This window comes from Perissodus microlepis, chromosome 1 (genome assembly GCF_051167445.1).
Source record: "Perissodus microlepis isolate ML-2025 ecotype Zambia chromosome 1, ASM5116744v1, whole genome shotgun sequence".
Classification (NCBI taxonomy): domain Eukaryota; kingdom Metazoa; phylum Chordata; class Actinopteri; order Cichliformes; family Cichlidae; genus Perissodus; species Perissodus microlepis.
This window is the reverse complement of record NC_140461.1, coordinates 10,436,740-10,462,406: the sequence shown is the minus strand read 5'-3', so window position 1 is coordinate 10,462,406 and position 25,667 is coordinate 10,436,740. Positions and strand designations below refer to the sequence as shown.

The window sequence follows — 25,667 nt, the reverse complement described above, 5'->3', positions numbered from 1 at the left end:
GCATTAACATGATTGTTATTTAGATTTAAATGCATTATTTTTCTATATATATTATGTAATATTTATTAAGTATTAATGCTGCGGGAAAGCCTCAACTGATACTCAATAATATATGATCAATATTAATGCACTGATACATTAACGTGTAGACATTTAATATTAATGTAATCAGTGTTAGCATTCTGATATTGCACCTTAATTAATATATGAATTTATTATAATCATTATGAAAGATAATAAAGACATGAAGAGAACAATGCTGTGTTATAGAGATAATTTTCAAAATAAATGTTGTGACGTAAACCAAAAACATTTTCCAGAAACTGTAATGATTTCTATACTATCTTATAACAAAAAACAACCAAAGTACAAAACTGAAGAAGCCACTTGGATGAGTGACAAAATGTTCCTCCCACTAAAAACGCTACTTCCAGATGAATCAGCTTTTTGGGAACTTTTTGGGAACCAAAGTATAACAAAGTCATTTCTATTAAATTGCATTTAATAACAGCACGTGTATACATTTACTTAGTTATTAACATATGCTAAAGTGTGGAGTTAAACTATTTCACACAAAGCTAAACAATAAGTAAATTAAATGTCTGTTAAAATGTTGACATTAAAAGACTTTAGTTGTACATTTTTACAGCTGCATCAGTGATTCACTGATTTGTGGGGATATAACATCAAGATAAAAATTATGCCATTCTCCAGAAAAAATATGCACTAAAAACTACGTCAAAGATGGCATGGCACCGATAGAAGAATATCAGCATGAGCCCGCAAGTCCCATAAGCCTTTGCCAGGACGTTCCCCCCAGGAGTCCTCAACTCATGTTCCACAGTTTTGTAATGTCATAAAGGATGAAGAGTGTTTCCCCAGGCTCCCAAACTTTTCTGCTTTGCTGTGTGGCATGCTGTTTCATCAGTGTCGTTTAGGTGATTTTTCCTCTTGAGTAACCACCTAGTTGTGGAGGTGGGTGAAGGTTGTCGTGAAAGGGAGCTCTCTTGGCTGGGTGCCAGAGTGTGTTTCTGGCTTTTGGGGATGATGGGTGCTAGGCATGCCGGGTATCATCTGTATGTGTAGGTGTGTGTGAGAGTGTATGTGTGTGTCTTCTCCCATGGGGATCCTTGGCAGTAGGTGTGACATGTAGTAATGAGAAATTATGCTGCACAGTGCAAAACCTCTTCTGAACGGGGGTCACCCATTGTCAGCTCTGCCAAGCGCGTAACAGAGCAACAACTTACCCTTTAATGAAAGCTGTCACATTTTTTAGGAGACTTACTTACTAGTTACTATTTATTTATATTCTGTTTTCCTGAATTTTCTGACTTAAAAGTATCCACAAATATGTGTTACAGTTCCAGCTCATTGTCAGAGTTTTATAATCACTTGTCACCCTAAATGTACGGACACTGTTGTGGGCTTCAGTAGCTATGAAAGTGGTCATTTATTATTAGAAAGCATTACTTCTATGCATTTGTTTTTTTTTTTTAATTTGCACATTACACATGCACATTAACAATGTTGCCGTTTTGTTTTGCTTAGTCCAGTGCACTTTGTCATTATTAAAATGGGGCAATAATGGATGGATTAGATGAAAACACTAAAAAACACAAGCCACGTAGCAGACATTCTATTGACATAAACATTGATGACATAAGTTCACTAAATCTAATCTAAAGGGGTTGTCACATAAAAAAGTAAAATTTTAATCTTCTCAGCTTTTAATGAGTCCAAGGATATAGAACTGCTTAATTTAGAGTGCTACATTTTAACTGTCAGGATATATGAATTCTATTTTAATATAATAACACAGTAAGTCTTATATTAGGTGTCATATTTTTGCCATATATTCAATGAAACTACTCCTGCGAATTATTTATAACATTTACACACTGAAACTTAGGCGCTACACTGGTGTCACCTGTTCGCAACACGACTACAGTTGAGTTATCCAATTAAAAGCTGATCTGTATTTAAGTTACATTTTGTAACAAATCTCTGTTCACTTTTTGTATGCAAAGCATTTTTTCTGCTCACCTTGAATGACTTTATATAAGCCAAGTGTTCTCCTTTCAGAGGTGTACTGTACTATGAAACAATTGTCATTCCTATTTGTAAAGTCAACACTGAAAACTTTGAAAAGTATTCACAAGAACAAAGAAGAGAATCAAGGAAAGGTGACTCTCCAGATTTTGTTTGCATACAGCTGAAGTGCTCGCTCCATTTTGTCCTCTCTTGGCTCTCTGCTGTACTTGTGTGTCTACCTCAACTCCACCCTTAGTGAAACAAACTCATCAAACTCCAGCTTTGGTTCATCCATATCACAGACAAAGAGAGAAAAGAGAGTGACAGAGTCGGTGATATATCCTGGTCACTATGTTATTTTCAGTTGAACCCTCACACTCTGGAAGTTGTTACTGGTTGGGTACTGAACCAGCACATTTGTAAAAGGGCAAAAGAATGAAACTGGGTCTCTACAGACAAATACGCTACCAAACTCTTCTAGGGTGTTTTAAGTGATGAATGAGATTGATTTCTTTTGTAGTTTATGCATTTAATCATAGATGAATATTATTTAATGTAATATATAGCAATATAATCAAATGTTTGACATGCAGAAAAAGTTTAAATCACCACAATGACATATGATTTTAGCTTTTAGTTTGTGTTTTGATCTCTCAAGACAGTTAAGTACAATAAAAAACATAACTTGCAATTACATGTGCACTTTAAATCTGAAAACTCTCTGTTACCTTAATTCCCCTCTTCCTTTCATTAAACATTAACAGTGGTGTGTAATAAGCTTTTCTTTCTCCTGTCTCCTGATACTGCAGGATGTGCCTTTCTAACATACTGTGCCAGAGAGTCAGCACTGAAGGCCCAGAGCGCCCTCCATGAACAGAAGACTCTGCCAGGGGTAAGTGCCCCCAATCTGCCCTCTGTCATAGGCTAAAGCCCTTGGGGCAGCCAGCCTGGCATGGGAACCTGCATTAACATAGGAATTATATCACACACACACACCACCAGAGTAAGGCACATGGGGACAGAGTATACATTAAGACACAGAGACACACACAGATATGGAAAACAGATGAAGGGAGTCGCTCATACTTTCTCAGACTCCCTCTTAGGCTCTGTTTCTTGCTCATTCTAACACCCATTCTTTTTCACTTAATTACACACACAAACTTGCACAGACATACTAAAAGAGTGTGAGTGGCCTATCTCACCTTGCAGTGTCTTATTACACTAATCACCCCGCCGGAGATATTTGATAAGCGCTTCTTCATACCAGCCCGTGCCGTCCTTCTCTTGTCCTCTCACAATATGGCTGCCACAGACAATAATTGCCTTGAGGAATCCCACTCTCATTATCACATATAATCAAACAGTAAGTATAAACAATCATTTTTATCATGTATATCACCATCTGGTGTTTTTGTTTTAATTCTCCTCACATTTTTTTTTCACTGTTTGCCTTTGGCGGGCAGGTAACTTTTTCAATTAAAATAATGGGCTCTTCAAACGACACAGGTAAACGGTACCCAGTAGTGGGCTCTTAAGCCTACCCAGGAGGAGACCCTCAATCTGGGATGGGTGTGAGCTTGTGGTGTCTTTCTTTATTTGATGCGTGCAAGGGGACTTTGACTCACACATCAGGGGAATTATCAAGGTGTGACTGAATTATGCTTGCGTGTTCCTAAGAAGAAGACTCCCCCCCTCATTTACTTTCAACACTAAAATGTCCTCCCAGGTTGGGGCTTTAATCAGAGCCCAAGGATTGTCGTCTCAATCTCCAGGGAGAAAAAGAGGTAAAGAGACACTATAGGAGATGACACAATAAGGAAAGGTGGAAGAAAGTAAGAAAAATGAATGGTTTATCAAGTAGGGGGAAGCGGTAGTTGTAGCATTTGGGTCAGGCTTGCAATGGTTTAACTCTGTTGGGTTAACAATTTGTTTGCGCTTGACTGCATATCATAAATACCTTACTGAATGTTAGACACACTGGTATACTGTAGAGAAAGTATCCCTGGGAGACCGGGCTCCCTGGCTCCTTACCACCTCCCGCAGCTTCATAATGAGATGATTGTCATGATGGTCCCGGATAGGTGTTCTGTCTTTATTGCCCTCATGGAGGGACATTATTGTTTGTCTTCTATCTAGAAAGAGGTTAATGGCATGTTCTTTGGGGTTTGAGTAAACATTTCCCCTGTGCAGCTCACAGTGAGGGGTCAGTCCTGCAATCTCAGGCTGAGCACAGACTGCATACAGAGGACTAATAAAGACGTTCTGTCTTTTCCTCTCTCTCGCTCTCTTTCTCCCTGTCTTTGCCTCTCTCTCTCTGTGCATGTGTGTGTGTGTGCCCATGTGTGTATGAGACATATAAAGTGAGAGAGATATAGGGAAAGAGACAATGGTGGAAATAATAATGCAAGAGAAACAAAGACAGACAGAGGCTGGGAGAGGTGACACTTCTGGACAAGCCTCATTGTCACTGTCATGGCCTGATGGTTTGAGATGCCCAGTTGTATAATGCTGCCATTTTAGTGGCGTCTCACCACAGTGCTACAGACATGATTGCTCATTTCAGTAGTGGCTATGTTACTGTCAGGTAACCAAATGTAAATTTGTTCATATGAGACATGTGGCTTAAAAAAGGTAGCTGTGACTCAGGGTCATCTGCTGATCAGAGGCGTGATGGTCTACTCAGCATGTCATGTTAAAGTGTCTTTGAGTAAAATACTGAACCCTGAGTTACCCCGAATCCATTAGAATGTGACTGTGGATGTTATATTAATAGTGCTTGGGCGAATGGCTGTTGTAGTTGTAAAGCACTTTGAGTGCTCTAATAGAGTAGAAAAGCACTATATAAGAACCAGTCAATTTACTCTCTATCTCACAGGGATGGATATGGGACAAATAATATAGATATTGAAGCTTATAATTTAGTTCAATGACACTTGCAATAGGAACCACTGCATTGTTATTTTGAAATGTGCCCTGACAGCCATGAACCTAATGAATTATGTTAATCTATTTGTATAGATGTGTATAGTTGGCAGTGTATAGTCTGCATTGCCAAGTCTTTGGTTGGCTTCCTTATTTAGATCTAAAAGTGAATATACTTCTCTGTAAAATTCTGCACGATTAGAAAAAACACACAAATAACAAAATCAGCAAGCAAACTAAAAAACAATATTAAAAAATGAAGCCAGAACATTGTGAGCATAATTTGAGTCTTTTAGGCATCTGCATCTGTGAACCTGTGAACAGTCCCAAGTGAACAGAGCTCACAGGTCACAAGAGCTTCCCAGTTCTTAATGAGTCCTTGAGTTCTCCTTTTATTGCTTTTATTGGCTACATTATGATTTGCTCAAGGATGATTAGCTGAAAGAAAAAGAAAACAGAAAGACAACATTGACTAGGTAATGTCTCAGGCATAATTCATGAAGAAGATTGAGTAAATATTATCAATAACTGTTTTATTATAGCCGATTGCTGCAGTGGCCACTATAGACTTGGCTGGCTTTCCCAACACGTGTTGTAAACTTAAAAGCCCATTTATTCATTTAAAGGGGTAATGGATATTTACAAAGATAACAAAATGCATACTTGTCCTAAATGCCTTGTTATCTTACCACACAACATATTTCTTTTATTTTACAAGAAAAGTCCAGATAGTTTCATGCCACTGCATTCTTTGCATTTTTCAGCATGAGAAGATTATAGGTAACAGTGTGAACAGGCAGGAGGAACAGATTATATTGCATAGTATCACCACTATCACATTAAGATTAACGATGACTTTTACATTTTTCAAAAAAAAGTTTTGTAGTGTTCACTGTACATCAGTTGCCACTGGGGAATCGGGCTCTGTCATCTATGGCTAAAGGGATCTTTGTTTATATTGTTTGATTAATTGCATGTAAAGAGCATAATGAGCTCTTGATGTCCTGTGCAACAGATCCTGCTGTTCCAGTTTGTATAGTAAATGTAATCAGAGATTGAGTCTTTTGCCCTTGGTGAGCTCATTGTGCTGTTGTATTTGCACTTACATGCGGCATATTCCTCAGTATAAGGCAGGATAATACTGAATGTAGACAGGTTAGGCTATTCCTGTGAATGATTATGTTTACATAAGTCCAGTGTTATTATCCCATTAATTCTTTGTTATCAGTTGTTATTATGCCAATGAATTATACGAGATCACCTACACCACCATCAGTCTCAACAGGCTGTTATTACCTTATGGTGGTGATGCCAAATTGTAGTGCTTTGCAGTTTTTATTTCTTTGGTTTGTTTGGTCACCAAAATTGTCTGGTTAGTCTTTGGAAAAGATAGCAGTTTAAGTTTAATTTGTCACACAAAACCTTTCTCTTCACGTCTACTTGAGGCAGTAAGTTAGAACAACAGATTATTAGTGAGTCTTTTAGAGGCTTTGGGTAGGCAATGCCTGTGTAAATTTTACATGCAGTTATACAAAGAAGGCCAGTGGTCATCTTTGTAATTTGGACATCTTTCGCTTAGTCATATCTATTGAAGTTAATGCAACTGAGAACGGCCATTTAATTGGGTATCAACATTTGGGATATTTCCCTTCAGATCTGATTGACTCCTAGAAGATTTCTACACTGTTAAAATATAGTTCAAGACTTTCTTCTTTTTTTTTAATCAATGCAATTTTTGTAGACAGGTAAATTGTTGATTACAGAAAAAAATGCTGATGACCAAATACTTTTCTCTGATTGCCCATAAAGCTTATAGCGGCCATGATTCTGTCTTTGTTATGCATCTGGCAATAAAGGCTGCAAGGAAGTATAAATAATACTGTGTTATTTACAACTTTTTGCCAAATAGCCTTCCAACATAGTGCTACTGGAACTATGAATTTTCAAGTGAGCCTTGTGCTCTCCTTTCAGGGCAGTGCTCCTTTCACCTATAAGGCCAATTAGCTCTTAGTGTTCACATGTAACAAGCCTGCTAATTGGGTGCGGCTGAAGCCCAAATGCCAATTAAAAACTTCTAGGCAAAAAAAATATCTCTGTTTCTTGTTCATTTCACTATGCATTTTCCTATCACACTCACCACTGTTTTCCCTTTACTGTATGTGAACTTGTAGAATATATATGTATTAACTATGGGACGGTGGGGTCAGACCCCTACACAGCACTTGTTATTTGCTTAGAATTTTCAGCTGAAGAATCCTCATTTCTTGGTTTCTGAGTGAAAGTACCAGCAGCATCAGCCTCCTGTATTAACAAGGCAACCAAGCACAACAGTGGAGAAGATATGAAAACAGTTACAAACTCATTCAGAAGTGTTTCACTTCAAATATGAAAGGGTAAGCTTTAAGGTATCAACTTCCGCCAAAATGGAAAGATGCTTGATTTTCTTGTATTTCTTTCTCCTTCTATGCATGAAAAGTGTAGAAAATTGACTTCAGTATGTGTCACACAAAAATGGGTCAGGAGCAGATTGTGCAATACCAGTATTATGTGTCACTAAGCACACCGCCATGGGGCCATGGATCAGCGCATCCGTGTTTTTGACACACTCTCTCCCCACGTCACACCACAGACGTGCCCACCATACACTAGCCGTATGTCTCTGTCTGAGTCTCAGTGCATGCTGAGAATGAGCAACTGGATTTTTTTTTCATCCTACCAAAATCACACATATGGGCAGTGAGTTTGAACATAAGAAAAAAAGAAAAAAGATGCGTTTCCTGTAATTTTGTTATTACTACTTTTTTTTCTTCTTTTTACTGGAAAGTTAGTAGGAAATTTAGCAAGAGACACAAGTTATGCACATATGTGGATACTCATATTGTCATTTATCAAACAAAACAAAAAATTATTCAGTAGTAATGGATTTATGAGGAATATACCAGGAGTGTGTTGCGTGTATATTTGGAGTGTTAAAGTGTCTTATCAGCAGACGCGCTGAGCCCCTTTCCAACAGGTCCACTCCTGGACAGAAATGTTACAGTTTAAACTAATTACTCAGGCCACACAGGGCTTTACCCATTCTTTTAATGGGACAAATTGTGTTCTGTTGCCGATCAATTTGTCCTCTGTGCCAGATTTGTCAACCTCCAGTGCCCCTGAGCAGTTACCATTATAAAGCACAAAATAAAAAAAAAAGGCCTGGCCACTGGACGTGAGTCTTCTGCATGAGTCTTCTGCTAAGGCTCCCCTTACTCTCCTCATCATCAATTACGTCTATATCATTTTCTTTCTGCTGCCCGCTTTAGAAAAGAAATTAAAAAGGGCCATTGTTTTTCTTATCCCCCTGGGATGAAAGCATTTACTACGCTGCTGCACCATACGCAGCCATCCTGCTGATTAGGGAGTGAATAGAATCACAATCGAGGGATGCACTTGGTATTGTCACCTATTATGTGGCCGGTGGCCCTGAATATTGTGCAAAATTAATTTGGTTTCATCTGATGGGATTTTCAACCTTGGAGAGTGCAAAATGTTAATCCTGGCAGGCAAGCGGGTGGACATTGTGGAATGCCTGGCTATTTTACAGGCAAATGTGGACAGGGCACAAACATAGTTGATTGTAAGAGCGCCCTTAACCAGCCCATAAAGATGGTAAGCCAGAGGCACTGGACAGATGAGCAGGAGAGATAGTGATTTTTAAAAGCTGCAGGGCAGGAGAGTTTGGTGTTCAGAGGATGGCGACAACCAGCTCCATTTGTCCTTTTGATCTTGAACACGCAGTATATTGCAGTACAGGTCAGGGCGCAGGTTGTTCAGCTTGAAAAAAAATGCAACTTCTTGTTCTTCTTGCATCAAAAGACGAGTTTATGTATAAAGTAGCAGAAAGAAAGCAGTTCACAAGTTTCCTCCAAAATAAAGCAAGATTTGTGAAATATAATTCTAGTCTTCTAAATCAGAGTGGAAACACGATTATCCATGAGATAAATGCATTATTAACAAATGCATATACTAAAACAGTAGATTAAAATTAAACAGCTTATAGAACTCATGTTATACTGTATATAGATAGACTGAAAATTACAGGTCTAGTAATAGAAATCTATGATTGACATAAATATGATTCCCCTATATAGTTTCTAAAATACTGAATCATAGACCTCAGGTAATGGTTCTGGAGCGATGAGTCTTCCTTAATGGGAAGATTTTGTTTTAATACGTGCTGAAGGCTGAGCAGTTTTTTCACACCCTTCCTCCATTTCGACACATTCACTATCTTTCCCTCTCTGACAGGTGGAGTTGGACTCGGCCGTGCATGCTCTCCTGCACTAATTTATCCGCTTCTTTAGCTGTAATGAGGCAGAACTGGTAAATGTGGGGACAGCATTGTTAACATTGCTGCTTCACTGGGGAAGAGGAGAAGTCTGACAAATAGCGGAGAAGGATGGAAATGAGGCCTGGGTGCTGTCATACCGCAAAAAATGATGCTTTTAGTCTTTTACTTAGACTGGATCGCTGCCTCTTACTTAAGCTGCAAGCTAGAATATGACATCTTCTAAACCAATTAAACATCAAAGTTTGTGTTGCATCAAGATCGGACTGTTTGGCAATAACAGCTAGAAAGAAAGAAATCAAAAACAAACTAAAAATTAATATGTGAGCCTGATTCTTTATTTATGTATTTTACTGAAAAGTCAATAGAAATTCTGTGGATAAAGTTAATTAACTCATGTTTTTAGTTTGAGAAGTTCATCGAGAGATTTCACTCTAGTTTCAGACAACGTGATGTTTCATCTTGCTGAAAATCTTTTTGGAGTTAGAGTTGGAGCAGACTGCCTTTTACTTTAAATCCTTTCCTTTCTCCTTTGCTTTCCCTGGTTATCCTGCCTTGTCCTTAATTTCTCCTTATGTGCCAAAAACAGGCAGGCAATCTACATGCATTTGTTCAAAGACAAAACAAGGGGTAAAGAAAACATGATGTTGCTGAGTTCAGCAAATCACTCTGGCAGAGTAATCAAACACTGCAGTTAATCACACGTGGACAAGTATAAGCCTTGTACTGATTTTAAAAGGCTCTTTACACAGTGACACACGCACACACACGCACACATGCACACACAAACACACACTCAAACATAGGCGATCTGGAAGCAGCCCTTAGGACTTAGGGAACTAAACGACTGACATTTCCAGGAGGGAATTGTTGGAGGAGCAGATGAAAGACAGCCAAGGAACATGGAAAATAAACATATAAAATAAAGCAAAAGACGAAACAGATAAACTAATGAGTCATCATGAGAGAGAACAACCACTAGAAGAGAATCATTCTTGCATAATTAACACCCGACCATCACCAGGACAAACTCCTCCATCAGCGTGTCCAAAGGATTAACTACGCCACGCTCCTCTTATCTCCCCTATTTCGTTTAAGAAAGAAAATGACCTTGTGCTTGTTTACATGCTGATTAAAGACAGGAGAGAGAGAAGGAGACAGTTAGAAAGTCAAACTGTAATCAGTAGAGTTTGTTAAGTGGAGTATTTTTAGTGGTGCACTCTCAGCAGATACAGTGAGCTGCAGCCAGGCTGTGTCACGGCAGCAATGCAAAAACAACCACCCTGATGCAGCTAACGAGCAATGAGTGGGCTGGGACAAAAAAGATTGTGTGTGTGTGTGCCCGCGCGTGTATGCTTATTTGTGAAAGTGGTGTGTGATAAAAAAGTATGTTTGGTGTGTGGGTGGTTCCATTAGTTAGTCTGCCTGTTTTATTGCACTGGGAATAACTGCTGTTTGTGGGCCCCTGTGATTCAGTCCATGTACTATACTTTCTCTGTATCTGTTTGATGTGCATGTGAGGGTTCTTATATTTCCTTTTCGGCAAGAACTCGTCTGAATTTTAGACCTTAGAAGAAAGGCATTTATGTAGAGATATTTCGGCTTATTTAGGGGGGAAATTTAATGTTCTTTTTTTTTGGTTTGGAATGAAGGGAGTTATATTTGGAAGTATTTCATGTATTCTTGTCAGTGGAACTCTAAACTATCATAAATCACTGGTTCTATTGTGGATAGTTTCTCAACATGAAAGCCACGTTTCTCATAAGTCCTTTCACTTTGTGTTTTTTCTCCCTAAAATTATTATTGCTTTTGCATCACTGCAGGGGAGCGGTTTCTTTTATTTCATCACAAATAGCTCCAACTCTCTGTGTGATAACATTCTAGTGAAGCTATAAAAAGTCCAATCTGACACAATCTGGTGAGATTCAGTGTATAATACAGCTTAAAGGCTGTTAAATGTAACATCTGCACCTGAATGTGTATCATATAGTATCAAACTTGTAGACACACCCAGGATAGGACACACCCTTTTAGTTTTAAATTAAAATTTTCCTCCACAGCCAGAAAAAGATAATTTCTACAACTATGCTTAATAACCTGAAAACAGTAGAAATATCCAGATGGAGGGTGCATCAAGATTCTGGGTTCAACCTGTGGGTCACAGTTTCTTTGTGGATGTTTGAATGTTGCTCCCTGTGCCTGGGGTGCTTCTGATGCAGAAACTCTGCTCACTTCATAGAGTCCGAAGTATATGTCAGGTGAATTGGTGATTTTTAAATTGGCTGTAGGTGTGAGTGTTTGTCTCAGCTGAAGGGAAGACTCCAACCCTTTTGCAAAAAATAGTTCTTACAAGACAAGAAACACTTTCAGTCAGTTTTCAGGGAGTAATATAATTTTTCTCTTCTACCATTTAATGATACCTATGTTCTCTATCCTATATATAAAAATACACACTATTTGAGCTTTGTGTAATGGAGGGTAGACTGGACAAGTAACGATTTTGTTCTTTTGCTTCCTTGATTCAGTAACCACTTTGGTGGAAACGGTGATAATGACTAGGGATTAAATGCTTTTTTAAATTGCAAAGTACATGAATAGCAATAAACAAGCAAAATAAAAATAAATCCTCAGTAAAATAAATGCTAAATTTCAATGGTGGTAAATTAGTTTAGAGAATGAAATAGATTTGCTTCAAATGAAAGAGTTAGCAACTCTGCTAACAATTAGAACAACAATTGGAAGTCAGCAAATGAAAATCACTCCTGATAGCGTTCCCATACTTTGCAAGTTTCTGGTGTAATTGTAACTGGAAGTACCACTCATATAATATTTTCTCATCAGACTAGACTACATAGCCAGGCAAAATAATGAAAAAAAAAAGGATATAGGTGCAAGGTAAAATGAGGGTTTGCAGGCTCCTGCTATTTTCCATTCAGTCAGCCCCGCCACTGAAAAACTGGGAAAACTCTGTGAGGTGTCAGAAATAGCACCAACGCTAACATCTCACCTTTTTCTTATTAATATACGACTCCCATAGTCACCTCCCTATAACTCACACAGACACACACACTCTACAGTTGCACAAACAATGCATCACTTATCAAGAAACTACACAAGGCTGGTGAGCATACAGCTCATCAAAATACAAAGACACCTGTGCTGCAACACCCTCTCTCTCTCCTCTCTCTCTCTCTCACACACACACACTACATTTTCAGATCAATATTGCATTACTGCAGTATGTTCTCCTCTGAGAGGTTACTGTGATAGGTGAAGGGTGTGGGTAGAAACCGTCTCTTCTGTCTGTACAGTGGCCAGGCACATGGGGCAGATCTGAGGAGACTTCACAGCTCTGACAGCGAGTTTCACCTACCAGCTTCATCGCTGTCGCTCTCCTGTCTCATCCAAGGGTTCTGGATACAGCCTATGATCATTTATAGAGCATGTGTATGGTATATAGAGTGCGTGTCTGTGTGTTCAAGCATGCTTGCTTGTTACACAGTGAGCAATATTGATTTATGGTCAATTTGTAAATGTCCTACAAAGTTTTGTATTCTTCGTATGAAAACATCTGCCCTTTTGATTATTAGATGTCCACGAATTATAATTTTCTGGTAATACTTGAAGACATGCAACAGCCACTACATGTACACATTAAAGTCTCTTTATTTTAGTGTAAAGTAATGTTTAGGTCATGGTTTTGCTTATTTTACAACTAATAGACTTTAGAATATATTTGGTGAGATATTAGATTACTTATATCAATAAACACATGCTCACACTAAAAAAAAAAAAAACCATTTAAGCTTATTTGTGTGCTCAGGTCATGTGTGTGAGCATATCTTTATGCATGCTATTCAGGTTAGTGTGTGTGTGGACCAGAAGGAGTGGAGTCCTTGATGCTGACTGAAGCTCCAGCTTTTCCATTTAAACTGTATCATTAAAACGGGTAGAGAGGCGAGGGAGACGACCTCTCCATACCTCATAAAGTGTGAGTGCTATGCCAGGCGAAGTGCCACGCACCGCTGCGTTTACGGTGAGCCAAGCACACTTTTTACACACTTTGCCCTCTTCCTCTCTTTCTCTTGAATCGCTTTCATGGCTATCTGTTTATATGGTATTACTCACTTTCTGCTTTCCTATTTTTTCTAGTTTGCCCCTGCTAAGTATTGACCGGTATTTCAACTGCCCCCCACCCCCCCCTCAATTCCCGCTCCCCCTTTTTTTTCTGTCAAATTTCTCCAACAAGGAGTTGGAGCGTAACATTGAAAGGGTATAATCAATGGAAAAGCACCACTTAGGGAGCCCATTTGATGCATACTGTAGGGCAGAGTTGATTCAAGGGTGTAGATTGAGTCAAGCCTCATTTCATATCCTCCCCAATTAGTCATCCAGCTTGTGCCCTCTATAACCCTCTATTCTCAAGAAGCACCAGGCCAGACGGGCTCTCGTTTTGCACTATACTATGGATGAGTTAATTTTTTTCTTACCCTCTTAGTCCCAGAGCTTTTTCTACAAGAAGATATGGACCATATTCCTTTTTTCTCTCTTTCACTCACTTTCCTCTCTCTTGTACTATGATAAGCTAAGGCAGACAACCCTCTCTGCTCACCTCTACATCTCCTTTCTCACCTCCTCCGTCACTCCATTGCACTTGCACCTCTCCAACTTTGCCAGCCGTCCACCTATTTTCACTCCGTCATAAATCTCTACACAAATCCTACTTAAACCTGCATCAGCAGCTGTCCTTAAAACTCCATTATCTACAATTACTTCAGCATTAGGGAGCCACAGCACACCTGCCCCTACATAAAAGTGCCCTCACCTAAAAATATTAAACCTGCCCAAAAGGGATTTGTGCGATTTTATTATTTTTTTTTCTCCTTTTGTTGTACCTGCAGTGCAGTTGCCCTCACAGTGAGGATTGTGAACCAAAATGCCAACAGTCTGGATTAATGCTTCTGATTAGTGAGCGGGTCTGTGAATGTGAGCTGTGTGCACAGTATTTAGATGGGTGGGTTTCCCAGTGGGATCACAGGAGAGGGGTCAGTGGCTCTGTATTATTATGCCAATAGGCTGGAGTGTGTTTGTGTGTGTATGTGTTAATTTGCATATTTATTTGACTGACTGTGTACATATGCAATGACTACACACCTATGACAAAAGTAGTATGTATTCTACTATTTATTCAACCAGCTTCCTTTTTTAAAAAATGTTTCATGAACAAACAATATGAATTTAAAAGTTTTCTCATTCTCATCTGGGCCATTGCTATAAAACAAACAAAACAAATATACTTAAAATATAAAATATTCTTCCAATTCATATATCTAAAAGAGACAATAATAATAATGTACACTGCAAATTGCAAAGGTTTCCCTTTAGTGCATTGCTCTCACTGTAGCACTTTTCCTTTCTTTCCCCATAGGGAAGTTTCAATCAGTGCTATGAGAATGTTTAAGAACATATCTGATAATTTGCTTGTACAAATGAGTTTAATGGTCAAATTTGCTAATCCTGTTCTGACAAAGGAAGAGATCATTGCTGCTAATTGTGTAAGACAGCTGCCAGAAGCTACACTCAGAGATACTTACACAAAAGACGTTTTTCAAGTTTGCATGTCTACTTGCTTGTGTATGTGGTGTGTAAGATACTCAAGGCCAGGGGATGCATGGTGTGAGTGTTGGTAATGGACGTGTAGGGAGACTGGCTGGTGGGGGCAAAGTGAGGAGGGGGGTTGAGCGGATTCAGTTGTAGGTAGCCTGATCTGCTCTGATTGACAGTGATGGGAGATAAGGTGCTTGCGGAGAAGGGAATGTGAGCAGAGCTGCAGGCAAAGATAAGGGCCAAGATTAGCACCCTGCCACGTCACACACAGTGAGACAGAGAGGCAGAGAGGCCGACTCCAGCGGAGGGTGAAAGATTGAGATGTTGACGTGGAAAGGTATTGGCTACAGTGAATACAATGGGCAACCAAGAGTAAAGGCTGAGTTTATTGTATGTATATATGTCTGAAAGACGATGTGTGTGTGTGTGTGTGTGCGCGCGCGCAATTGTTCACTAGACCATGTCCCAGGTAGCATGCATGCACCCTCCTGAGTTGAGGTAGTCTTGTTGGGGGCTTTAAAGAGGAGGGCAACTAATCAGCTCATAATCCAAACGGCAACCGTTTCCAGGGCAACACAGCTGTACATTCATGCGTGGCAAACATACAGTGTCTCCCTTATGTCTGGCTTTCTCTTCATGCTTCTTCTTACCTCTTTTTGACCTGTTCTTTTCTTCTTTCTCTGAACTGTCAATAAAGTCCTTTTTCACCTCTAATTCTTTACTCACCCTGTCTTTGTTCATGCCTCTCTCTTGCTATTTTCTTTTCTATCATTTTTTCCTCTGCTGTAAACACCTATCCTGCATCTTTGACTTTCCCTGCAATTTTTAACCTGCACAATTTTTTTTCCTCCTTTGTCCCTAACCCCACATAATGCAAATTGTGTCAAATCTCTCTTCTCTATTTCCCCTGTCTAGCTATTCTTTCTTCAGCCTTTTTGTCTTTCACTCTCTTTTTTACATTTCTGTCTTTTACGTGTTTCCTTCTATCTCCTTAACTGTTTATTCGCCTCCTATTTTCCTTGCGTAAACACAAGACTCCATCTCTCCTTTCTTGTTCTGCTTTCTACTTTTTAATTTCCTTTTCTCCCCCGCCTTTCTCCTGTTTTTTTATTTTCTCTCTCCCTCCCTTTTTCCTGTAAACTCTCTTTGTCTTCACCCCTCCTTCCTTCGCTCATGCCAGGGGGTCCAGTGTTGGTGTATTTGTGCAGTGATGTTGGAGGCCTTGATGATCACTCTCTAGGAGATGATTATGTGGTCAGCGCCCTGCAGCCTCCTCTCCTGCCCTGCACGGTTGGAGCTCTGCTCTGCTTCTGTATGTCTTAGTGAGTGTGTGCTTGTGTGTGTGCATGGAAGAACACACTATATGGATATAAGATAATTTTGTAGTTTGCTTTGGTTGTGAATATTGTTCTCAACGATCCCTTAATAGGGACTGCTAATAAATATGCATCCAAGGACTGTTGTATTACGGCGCAACGTAAGAATGCATTTTCTTCTGTCAAGAAAGTCTTTCAGGAATTGATACAATTTGATCCTTATAATATGTTTAATTTAATAATTTGACCATTTCAATATTGAAGAATGTTGCTTACGTTGTACCGAGTAACCTTTTGCTAAATCTAGGTTGTCTTTGTGTTGGTGTATGTGGGCACTCTCCCTCTTTCTTTGTCTAAGCCTAAGCCACATGTCTTTCCCCCACCGTCTGTCTGGAAAGGAGCTGAGCAATGCTCTCGAACACCGATGTAAATGACACAAAACTGTAAACAAACAACACACAACCCACACGCTCTCAAGCTTTGTTTGCCCCTGTAATGCCATTACTTTCTCTGTCGCTCTCTCTCCTTCTGTTGACCTCTGTCTGTTTTTCTCCAGCTCTTCTTCAGCACCCCTCCAAACTATCAAGCCCCACCCTAAGCACAAACACAGATGCTTGGCGCCTCTGGCATTTTGACTAGCTGCTATATTTTTACCACACCAAGCTGTCTGATTACTCTGCTGTTAATGTGAAAAAGGTGTTGGTCGTGGTGTTCTAGCCAGCCAAATTACTCCATCCCCTCTATCACTCACTCCTGGAGCAATGGCCTGGCAGTGCTCATCGCTTTCACCTAGGAGCACAAACAGAGGTTGGGCTGCGCCTCCATGCCACAGAGACAATCGATTGCTTTCATAAAATAAAATGGTGGACATGAAAGGAGCTTGATAAATGGCAGGCTATTTGGCCCTAATTGCAACCCTTTAAAATGTCTTGGTGATGATTTGAACAGGCTTCGACTGAAGTTACTGAGATCAAAGTGAAGAGAAAAAGATTAAAACGCACTGGCTGGCTGCGTCTTAACCGCATGTCTCCGATTTGTGACCCCACATGGCCTCTAGCTCAGAGAAACGGCTGATATTCCTCACCTTACAGCCAAATAAATCAAAGTCTCCACAGAAAGCTGTCTTATCATGAGTTATGCCAGTTCCAGATCCTGTTGCAGTTAATCATCATCCTTCAGCCTCAGCCTCATTATGGCTTACTTGCTCTGAGTAAACATAGAAAGATGGTAGTTGAAGTAAATGTGAGGGTTGGGATTAGGGTGTTCATGAGTAGCATGCACACCGATGACAGTCAAAACCCACAGCTGTCAGACATATGAGCTACGAACCCATGCCAGGAAAACAAATATTGATAAAGATAGATGACAGTCAAACAAAGGTAGGATCACTGTTAGAGTAACATGGACGGTGAGGGTGTGTATGTATGTGGGTGGGTGGGAAGGGTGGTGGGGGGTGATAGAGATAAATGGGGTTAGATCAGAAGGAGCCATTAGAACGACGGAGGGTAGCAAGAAAGGGGAGCGAGAAGAGGAGAGACGGCGCTGGTCTGCCTAGCATCCCCTGAGCCGAGTCTGAGACGATGTTTAATCAGGCCAGTGAACCTATGAGACTGAGGTCACTCCGGCACACTCATTAGACTTGATGGGAGCACTGTACCACGACAGATGAGTGCAATCTTTACTCTGTTCATCCATCTCTAAAAACACACACATATAATCACCTCACCCGCCCAGTCCACTCCACCCCACCCCATCCCACTCGCCCAGCCCTACCTTGCCCCGAACCCCTCATTTCTTCACTTCGCATGTGCACTCAGGGACAACCACATTCTTACTTGTTATCTAACTTCTGGTTTTGGCAGACACACTGTATGTAAGCAATAGTTGGGTGAACACCAGTGATCTTCAGGAAAGATGAGCCTCATAACTCATAAAGTGGTTGAAAGGAAATGACTGAAATGGATAACTGAGAGCTTGTGAAGTAAAAAACAAGGCTTCAAAATACACAATCAGATTAACAGTAGTCAGTTATCCGAAAGCTGCATTTGCTACAGCAGTCTTTTAAATGTGTTTATAAAAACTAAACACATTTAGTTAACATTTGCTCCCATATGAGAAGGCCAATTAGGCCTCTTGGACCAAACAGGTTGGGGACAAGGGAGGTGATTAGGTGTTAGAGAAAGATATTTGCTGAAGCTGAGCACACAGTATTGAATGGCTTCCCCACCTACAGTAAGGAGCAGAGATTTATTGCTAGGCAAATGACAACCCACAGCATATGCCAAAGAGTTAATTACATGCCAACCTATCACAAGAGTTACATGACAAAATAGATTTGGCACTGGCAGCCAAAGATGGAATCAGTAGGAAGAAGAAGCATTGATAAAAAAAATAAATAAAAAATAAAAAAATAGGGGTGTTTGCATTGGTGCTGCAACAACTGAGAATTTTCTAGTAATGATAACAAACATTTAGTTTGATTGGAGAAACTTCCACAAATAAGCATCAAGCATATCAGACAGATTAGCCTGCAGTGCTGTTATTGCATCCAGTATTACAAAGAAAGACAATAAGTATAGTGTCTGTGTTTTATTGCTTTTGTTCCCTTTCTCTGACTTCACCACCCCACCAGTTGGAAATATCCGCTGTTTATATTACAGCACTTCTTTTGCTGGATGTTGGTTATTGAAACTGGCAAGGACGAGAACTGTCAATATAATGAGACAATATTCACACCTCATGCACTGTAGACAATACAGTGAACACAGGGCTGCATAGACATCCCAGAGCAAACAGGAATTTCATTGCCATTGTGCAAAAGGAAGCTTACCTTTGTGAAAGAAAAGAGCGAATAGAGTATACTTTATATTTTCTTACGGGGAGAGGAGAGAGATAGCCTATAAATCCTGATCGTGACAGCCATGTAAATATTTATGTTCACAAGCCAGACTGAGACTAACAGCAGAGGACATTGTGACTTGGGAACTGGGAATGTAGCCCTACCGTGCTCAGCACGTTAACTCAATATTCATCTTCCTCCCTCGCTCTATTTATCCCAGTATCCACGCTGCAGACCACACATGTTTATTCATTATTGACCTCTGACTGCCTCGACTGTGGAAGCCGTGAGCCCTGAAGGCCGGTGTGATGGCACAGTGAAGCTTACAAAAATGAGAGGTAGTGAATATAGACGCAAGCAGCCATTTGTTTGTTTCTTTCTTTGTTTGCCTCATTTTTTACTTGTATTGTAGATCTGCCAGCTCTCTTCAGGATTTCAGAACTGGTATCCTTGAGGGCAAGAGCAGGGATGGTAGTGAATAAAATCTTTTAGCATTTGTAGCATGCTACATGTGGTGCTGATAAAGATTTGCCACTAATAACTTTGGACTCGCTAAGAATGAAAAGAAGGTATTGTTCTCTACGTTTGTTTCCTCTTAAGATTAGTAATCCACTTTGGTCCAGACTAGGATATCTCAACTACTGTCAGATATATTGCCAACTTTTGCAAAGGTCATCATTGTTTAATACATGTATATTTCAGGGTCACATGAGAGCTGGCGCCTATCCCAGCTGACACTGGGCGAGAGTCAAGGTATACCTTGAACAGCTCGTCAGTGTTTAGCATTATTGACATATCAAAATACTTTCTCACCCAACGTGCTTGTGTATGATGGTACACAGGCTAAACATTGTATCTAGTAATCACCAGTGACAATTGTCCCATTGTCACTGGGCTTATGTGAGAAGTATTGGCATTTGTCACAAAACACCCCTTTGCCTTATCTATTCAGTCCTCTTTGAGAAAATAAGTGAAAGTCTTAAAATAATTTTTAAAAATGTTGTCAAGTCACAAAGCAGCTGTGTAATAACTTTGTCTGGTTAGAAGACAGTTATAGTTAGAAAAGAAAAGGGAAGCTAAGATTATCATGTTCTAGCAGCAATGCCACTTTTAAGACAAAAACTAGTTTCATCCCAGTGTTTGTACCCGTTGTTTCAACTTGCGTTTGAGCATGAATTCTCTATTGCAATGGCTGCAATTTTGACAACAATCCAGTATGTGTAGTTAATCCTTGGACTATAGTATGTGGATGTTTGTGTTTGTATGCCTGTGTGAGCATGAATCTGTGTGTGTGTATGTGTGTGTGTGTGTGTGTGTGTGTGTGTGTGTGTGTGTAAGATGAGGGGACTGCTCCGGCCGCTGGGAGACAGGGGATCTAACGAGGATGTATGGCTGTTTCAGCATCCATCTGCAGACATTTTTCTACCGTCATTCACTCCTGTCTACCAGCAACACACCACATCCACCTCTCCACACACATACACTCCAACAGCAATCCTCCTTATGCCATTATGTCCAGTATTATAGCATTCTCCCAGAGTTGACATATCAGAGGTGTGCTTGGAATCCAAAGCTGCATTTGCCTGAGATTCATCGTAGCCCTTACAAAATAAGTAAAAACTGTTGGTCTTTTAAGCAGCTGGTGTCCCAACTCTGCCTTGCCTGTGGGTTATTTAGATATGGATTTAGTTTGGTTTCAAGTATTCAAGCATAAAAAAAGGTTCAATTATCATCCAATTTCTTCATTGAGATTGTTAATTAGCTGAGTTTAATTTTTATGTAAAAAAATGTGAAGTTTGAGCTGAGTGCTTAGGTATAGCTTTGAGTACTTATACCAGCACCAAGTGTTGGGTTATTATATCTCCGAAGCAGATCTTAAGACACCAGGTTGCACCATGCTGGAAAACTGACATGGAGTTTTAAACAGACCATATGCCTTCTTATTGTAAATAAGAGTGAAATGAAATGAAATAACACACACACACACACACACTTTTGTGTTACTTTTTTGTGATTCTGATGCGTGATTAATTTGTTGGAGCAATTTTTTACACAATTTCCAAAATGATTTGATTGGATTCAGATCTTCACGCCTTTTTATAATAGCCATGTTCACAAATAGCCTATTTAAAATGGACAGGAACAATTCTTGGTAGTTGATCCTTTTATTTTATCCACAGATTTAAATAAGAAAATTAAAGCAGAGTACAAACTGTTTAAGTCATTCATGTCAGTGTTTGAGTAGGTTCCTGGTGTTTTGAGGCAGGTTTGACAGTAAAGACACCTGTTGATTTGCACTAATTTAGTCATTTCCTTTACAGCATGGATTGATTTTAAAAAAAGATTGGGAAAGGGATTGAATTTCATAAGTGTACTTACATGCAATTTATGTTTTGGAGTGTTATAGTTAAGTAAAGCTCATTTCCTGATTTTGTTTTTATTCAGGATAAGCTGTTTTTATGCACCTTCATATTCCCACCCTGAGAACCAATGCAAACACAAACTGACAGACTATTACCATGTAAACAGAAATTACACAGATGGCAAATTGGATGAAGTGTTTGCTCGACCCAGCTTTAGAGATACCATTTCCATCCAGTTACACTTTTAGAGGTTTTAAAAACACACAAACAAAGAGACAAACACTAACAAAAAATAAATTGTGGGTCATGTTTGTGGCAATACTTGTGTTTCATAACTTAAGCAAAACAAGCTTTCTGGACACTTTATTACAGGCATCATGCTAGTACTAGGTTGGACCCACTTTTGCCTTCAGAACTAACTTCCTTTTTTGTGGCATAGATTCAATACATTGCTGAACACATTCCTCAGAGATTTTGGTCCATATTGATATATTAGCATAGCACAGTTGCTGTACATTTGTTGATTGCACATTCATGAAGCTATTCTCCTATTCCACCACATCCCAATAGTGCTCTGTTGGAGTGAGTGAGTCAACTCATTGTCGTTTTCAAGAAAACAGTTCGAGATTATGTGAGATCTGTGACGTGTTATCCTGATGGAACATGGTGTGCAGGCAGGTATACATGAAAAACTACATTTATAAAGCCCTATTCAAGTACTCCAAAACAGTTCACATGAGTCATTTTTCTACTGCCCCTGGATGCAACAATGAGTTTTAAAAAAAAGAGTTGTTAAAAAAACACGCATGTACTCTCTGTCTCTTTTGCAGTAAGTGGTTTTTCACTTGGCTAGCTGAACTGAAACGGGAAATCCACCTATTATCCTTAATGTTAGTGTTTGTAGAGCACTTTTGAATGAGGACTGTGTGGAGAGCTTGTCTGAGTTAGGTGCACCGGTGGTTCACCAGACCAACAAGCTGAAGTCAGACACTCAGATTTTTTCTCATCAGGCCAGTACTGCCGTCCCACAATATGCTGGCAAAATGCGATCAGCACTATTTCATGCAATAAAATAGTCTCCTTTTTTTTTTTGTGGCACACATCAATCTGTTTCCCCTGTGGAAATGCTGATGGATGTCAGGATTCCCGATGGTGCTTTGGTAAAAAATCCTATATTTGTAGTGTGATGGACATGTAATAATCTGTTACACTGTAAACTGTTGAGGTGTTCTTGGGGAAAAAAAGACTATTTTATTACATAAAATACCATTGATCACCTACCAGCCCTATTTTTTTTTCACTGAGTTACCTATTCTTATTCTAGTTAGCTAACTAAGTAATATAAGTCTGTTTAGCAGCAACCAGTCAACAAACCCATCATGTTTTGTACTGACACAGGATGCTGCCAGTACACTTATTTCTTAAATCCAGTTTCACAGACAGTGTTAACTCTATAACAGTTTGTTAGAGTAGGGCTCCATGGTGTAAATTAACCTTTGTGGATGTTGTGTTTCATGTCCACTTTAAATAATACTCCGCCTGTAATAGTGGGCACATAGTGTACCTATTGAGTATCCCCCACACCATCACTACCAGCCTGAACCACTACCATCCGAATGTTACAGCAGATATCGAGACTCATCAGATCAGGCAACATTTTTCCAGTCATCAGTCATCAGTCCAATTTGGATGAGCTTGAGTGAACTGTAACCTCAGTTACAGTTCTTATCTGATATTAGTGGCCCCTGGTGTGGTCTTCACCTAGTAACTGCTGTAGCTCCTCTGTTTCAAAGTTCATCCTGTGAGTGAGAGATGCTCTTCTGCATACTTAAATTGTAACAAGTGGTTATTTACTGTTGCCTTCCTATCAGCTCAAAGCAGTTTGCCCATTCTCCTCTGACCTCTGACATCAACGAGGCATTTTATTCCAGAGAACTGTTGCCTACAGGGTATTTTCTTTTTCAGACCATTCTTGGAAGAATGGGAAGAGTGGGAAAATCCAAGGAGATCAGTCGTTTCTAAAATACTCAGACACCAACAACCATGCCATGTTCAAAGTAACGTAAACAATCCCTTTTTTCCCCCCAATCTGCCGCTCAGTTTGAACTTCAGCATGTTGTCTTCACTGTGTCTACATGCTGTCATATTATTGGCTGATTAGATATTCCCATTAACGAGTGGTTGAAAAGGTACACCCAAAATGTCGCTTTGTGTATGGTTAACTTTAAGTATAATAATAACAATAATAATAGTAAAATTTTGAAATCAATAAAGTACATTTTTTTAAATGGTGTACAAATAAATAAGGAGCATTTAGAAGGATACATGGAAACACAGTGTGACAAAGTTATCGGGTTATTTAACCAAACAAATGTTAGAATCGTTATAATTACAAGACAGTACAAGTTTTCAGATTACATATGTATACCCTGTAAACAACAACATACAGGGAGTGCAGAATTATTAGGCAAGTTGTATTTTTGAGGAATAATTTTATTATTGAACAACAACCATGTTCTCAATGAACCCAAAAAACTCATTAATATCAAAGCTGAATGTTTTTGGAAGTAGTTTTTAGTTTGTTTTTAGTTTTAGCTATTTTAGGGGGATATCTGTGTGTGCAGGTGACTATTACTGTGCATAATTATTAGGCAACTTAACAAAAAACAAATATATACCCATTTCAATTATTTATTTTTACCAGTGAAACCAATATAACATCTCCACATTCACAAATATACATTTCTGACATTCAAAAACAAAACAAAAACAAATCAGCGACCAATATAGCCACCTTTCTTTGCAAGGACACTCAAAAGCCTGCCATCCATGGATTCTGTCAGTGTTTTGATCTGTTCACCATCAACATTGCGTGCAGCAGCAACCACAGCCTCCCAGACACTGTTCAGAGAGGTGTACTGTTTTCCCTCCTTGTAAATCTCACATTTGATGATGGACCACAGGTTCTCAACGGGGTCCAGATCAGGTGAACAAGGTGGCCATGTCATTAGTTTTTCTTCTTTTATACCCTTTCTTGCCAGCCACGCTGTGGAGTACTTGGACGCGTGTGATGGAGCATTGTCCTGCATGAAAATCATGTTTTTCTTGAAGGATGCAGACTTCTTCCTGTACCACTGCTTGAAGAAGGTGTCTTCCAGAAACTGGCAGTAGGACTGGGAGTTGAGCTTGACTCCATCATCAACCCGAAAAGGCCCCACAAGCTCATCTTTGATGATACCAGCCCAAACCAGTACTCCACCTCCACCTTGCTGGCGTCTGAGTCGGACTGGAGCTCTCTGCCCTTTACCAATCCAGCCACGGGCCCATCCATCTGGCCCATCAAGACTCACTCTCATTTCATCAGTCCATAAAACCGTAGAAAAATCAGTCTTGAGATATTTCTTGGCCCAGCCTTGACGTTTCAGCTTGTGTGTCTTGTTCAGTGGTGGTCGTCTTTCAGCCTTTCTTACCTTGGCCATGTCTCTGAGTATTGCACACCTTGTGCTTTTGGGCACTCCAGTGATGTTGCAGCTCTGAAATATGGCCAAACTAGTGGCAAGTGGCATCTTGACAGCTGCACGCTTGACTTTTCTCAGTTCATGGGCAGTTATTTTGCGCCTTGGTTTTTCCACACGCTTCTTGCGACCCTGTTGACTATTTTGAATGAAACGCTTGATTGTTCGATGATCACGCTTCAGAAGCTTTGCAATTTTGAGACTGCTGCATCCCTCTGCAAGATATCTCACTATTTTTGACTTTTCTGAGCCTGTCAAGTCCTTCTTTTGACCCATTTTGCCAAAGGAAAGGACGTTGCCTAATAATTATGCACACCTGATATAGGGTGTTGATGTCATTAGACCACACCCCTTCTCATTACAGAGATGCACATCACCTAATATGCTTAATTGGTAGTAGGCTTTCGAGCCTATACAGCTTGGAGTAAGACAACATGCATGAAGAGGATGATGTGGACAAAATACTCATTTGCCTAATAATTCTGCACTCCCTGTAAGTGTTGTGCACTGAGATATGTGGCCCATCACAATATACACAGCACTGCACATATACAATAAATACTTCTTTGAAGGTATCTTTAACAACCCAAATGCCACTTGGCAATAGAGAGGATTATATTAAAGGTCTGTAGTTGTTTACCTGCTCATTTGTTGTACCAGAAAATAACACCAAATTAAATTTCACAGTCTGCGCTTAAACCTCAGCTAATCCGAATATTGAGCTGAGAAGTGCATTTTAAT

General features: G+C 39.7%; 1 protein-coding gene across 12 annotated transcripts in view; it reads left to right on the top strand.

Moving 5' to 3' along the window:
- The window catches only part of celf6 (CUGBP Elav-like family member 6), a 158,407-nt gene that overhangs the window by 13,631 nt on the left and 119,109 nt on the right, over nt 1-25,667 (top strand). For all 12 annotated transcript variants that reach the window (XR_014800309.1, XM_084929549.1, XM_084929557.1 and 9 more), the window contains exon 2: nt 2,841-2,923. Coding sequence is in view for 11 of the 12 variants with exons in the window: in XM_084929549.1 (XP_084785675.1) it covers nt 2,841-2,923 (83 nt within the window). In the remaining variant the exon portion in view is untranslated. The remainder of the gene's footprint in view (nt 1-2,840; nt 2,924-25,667) is intronic.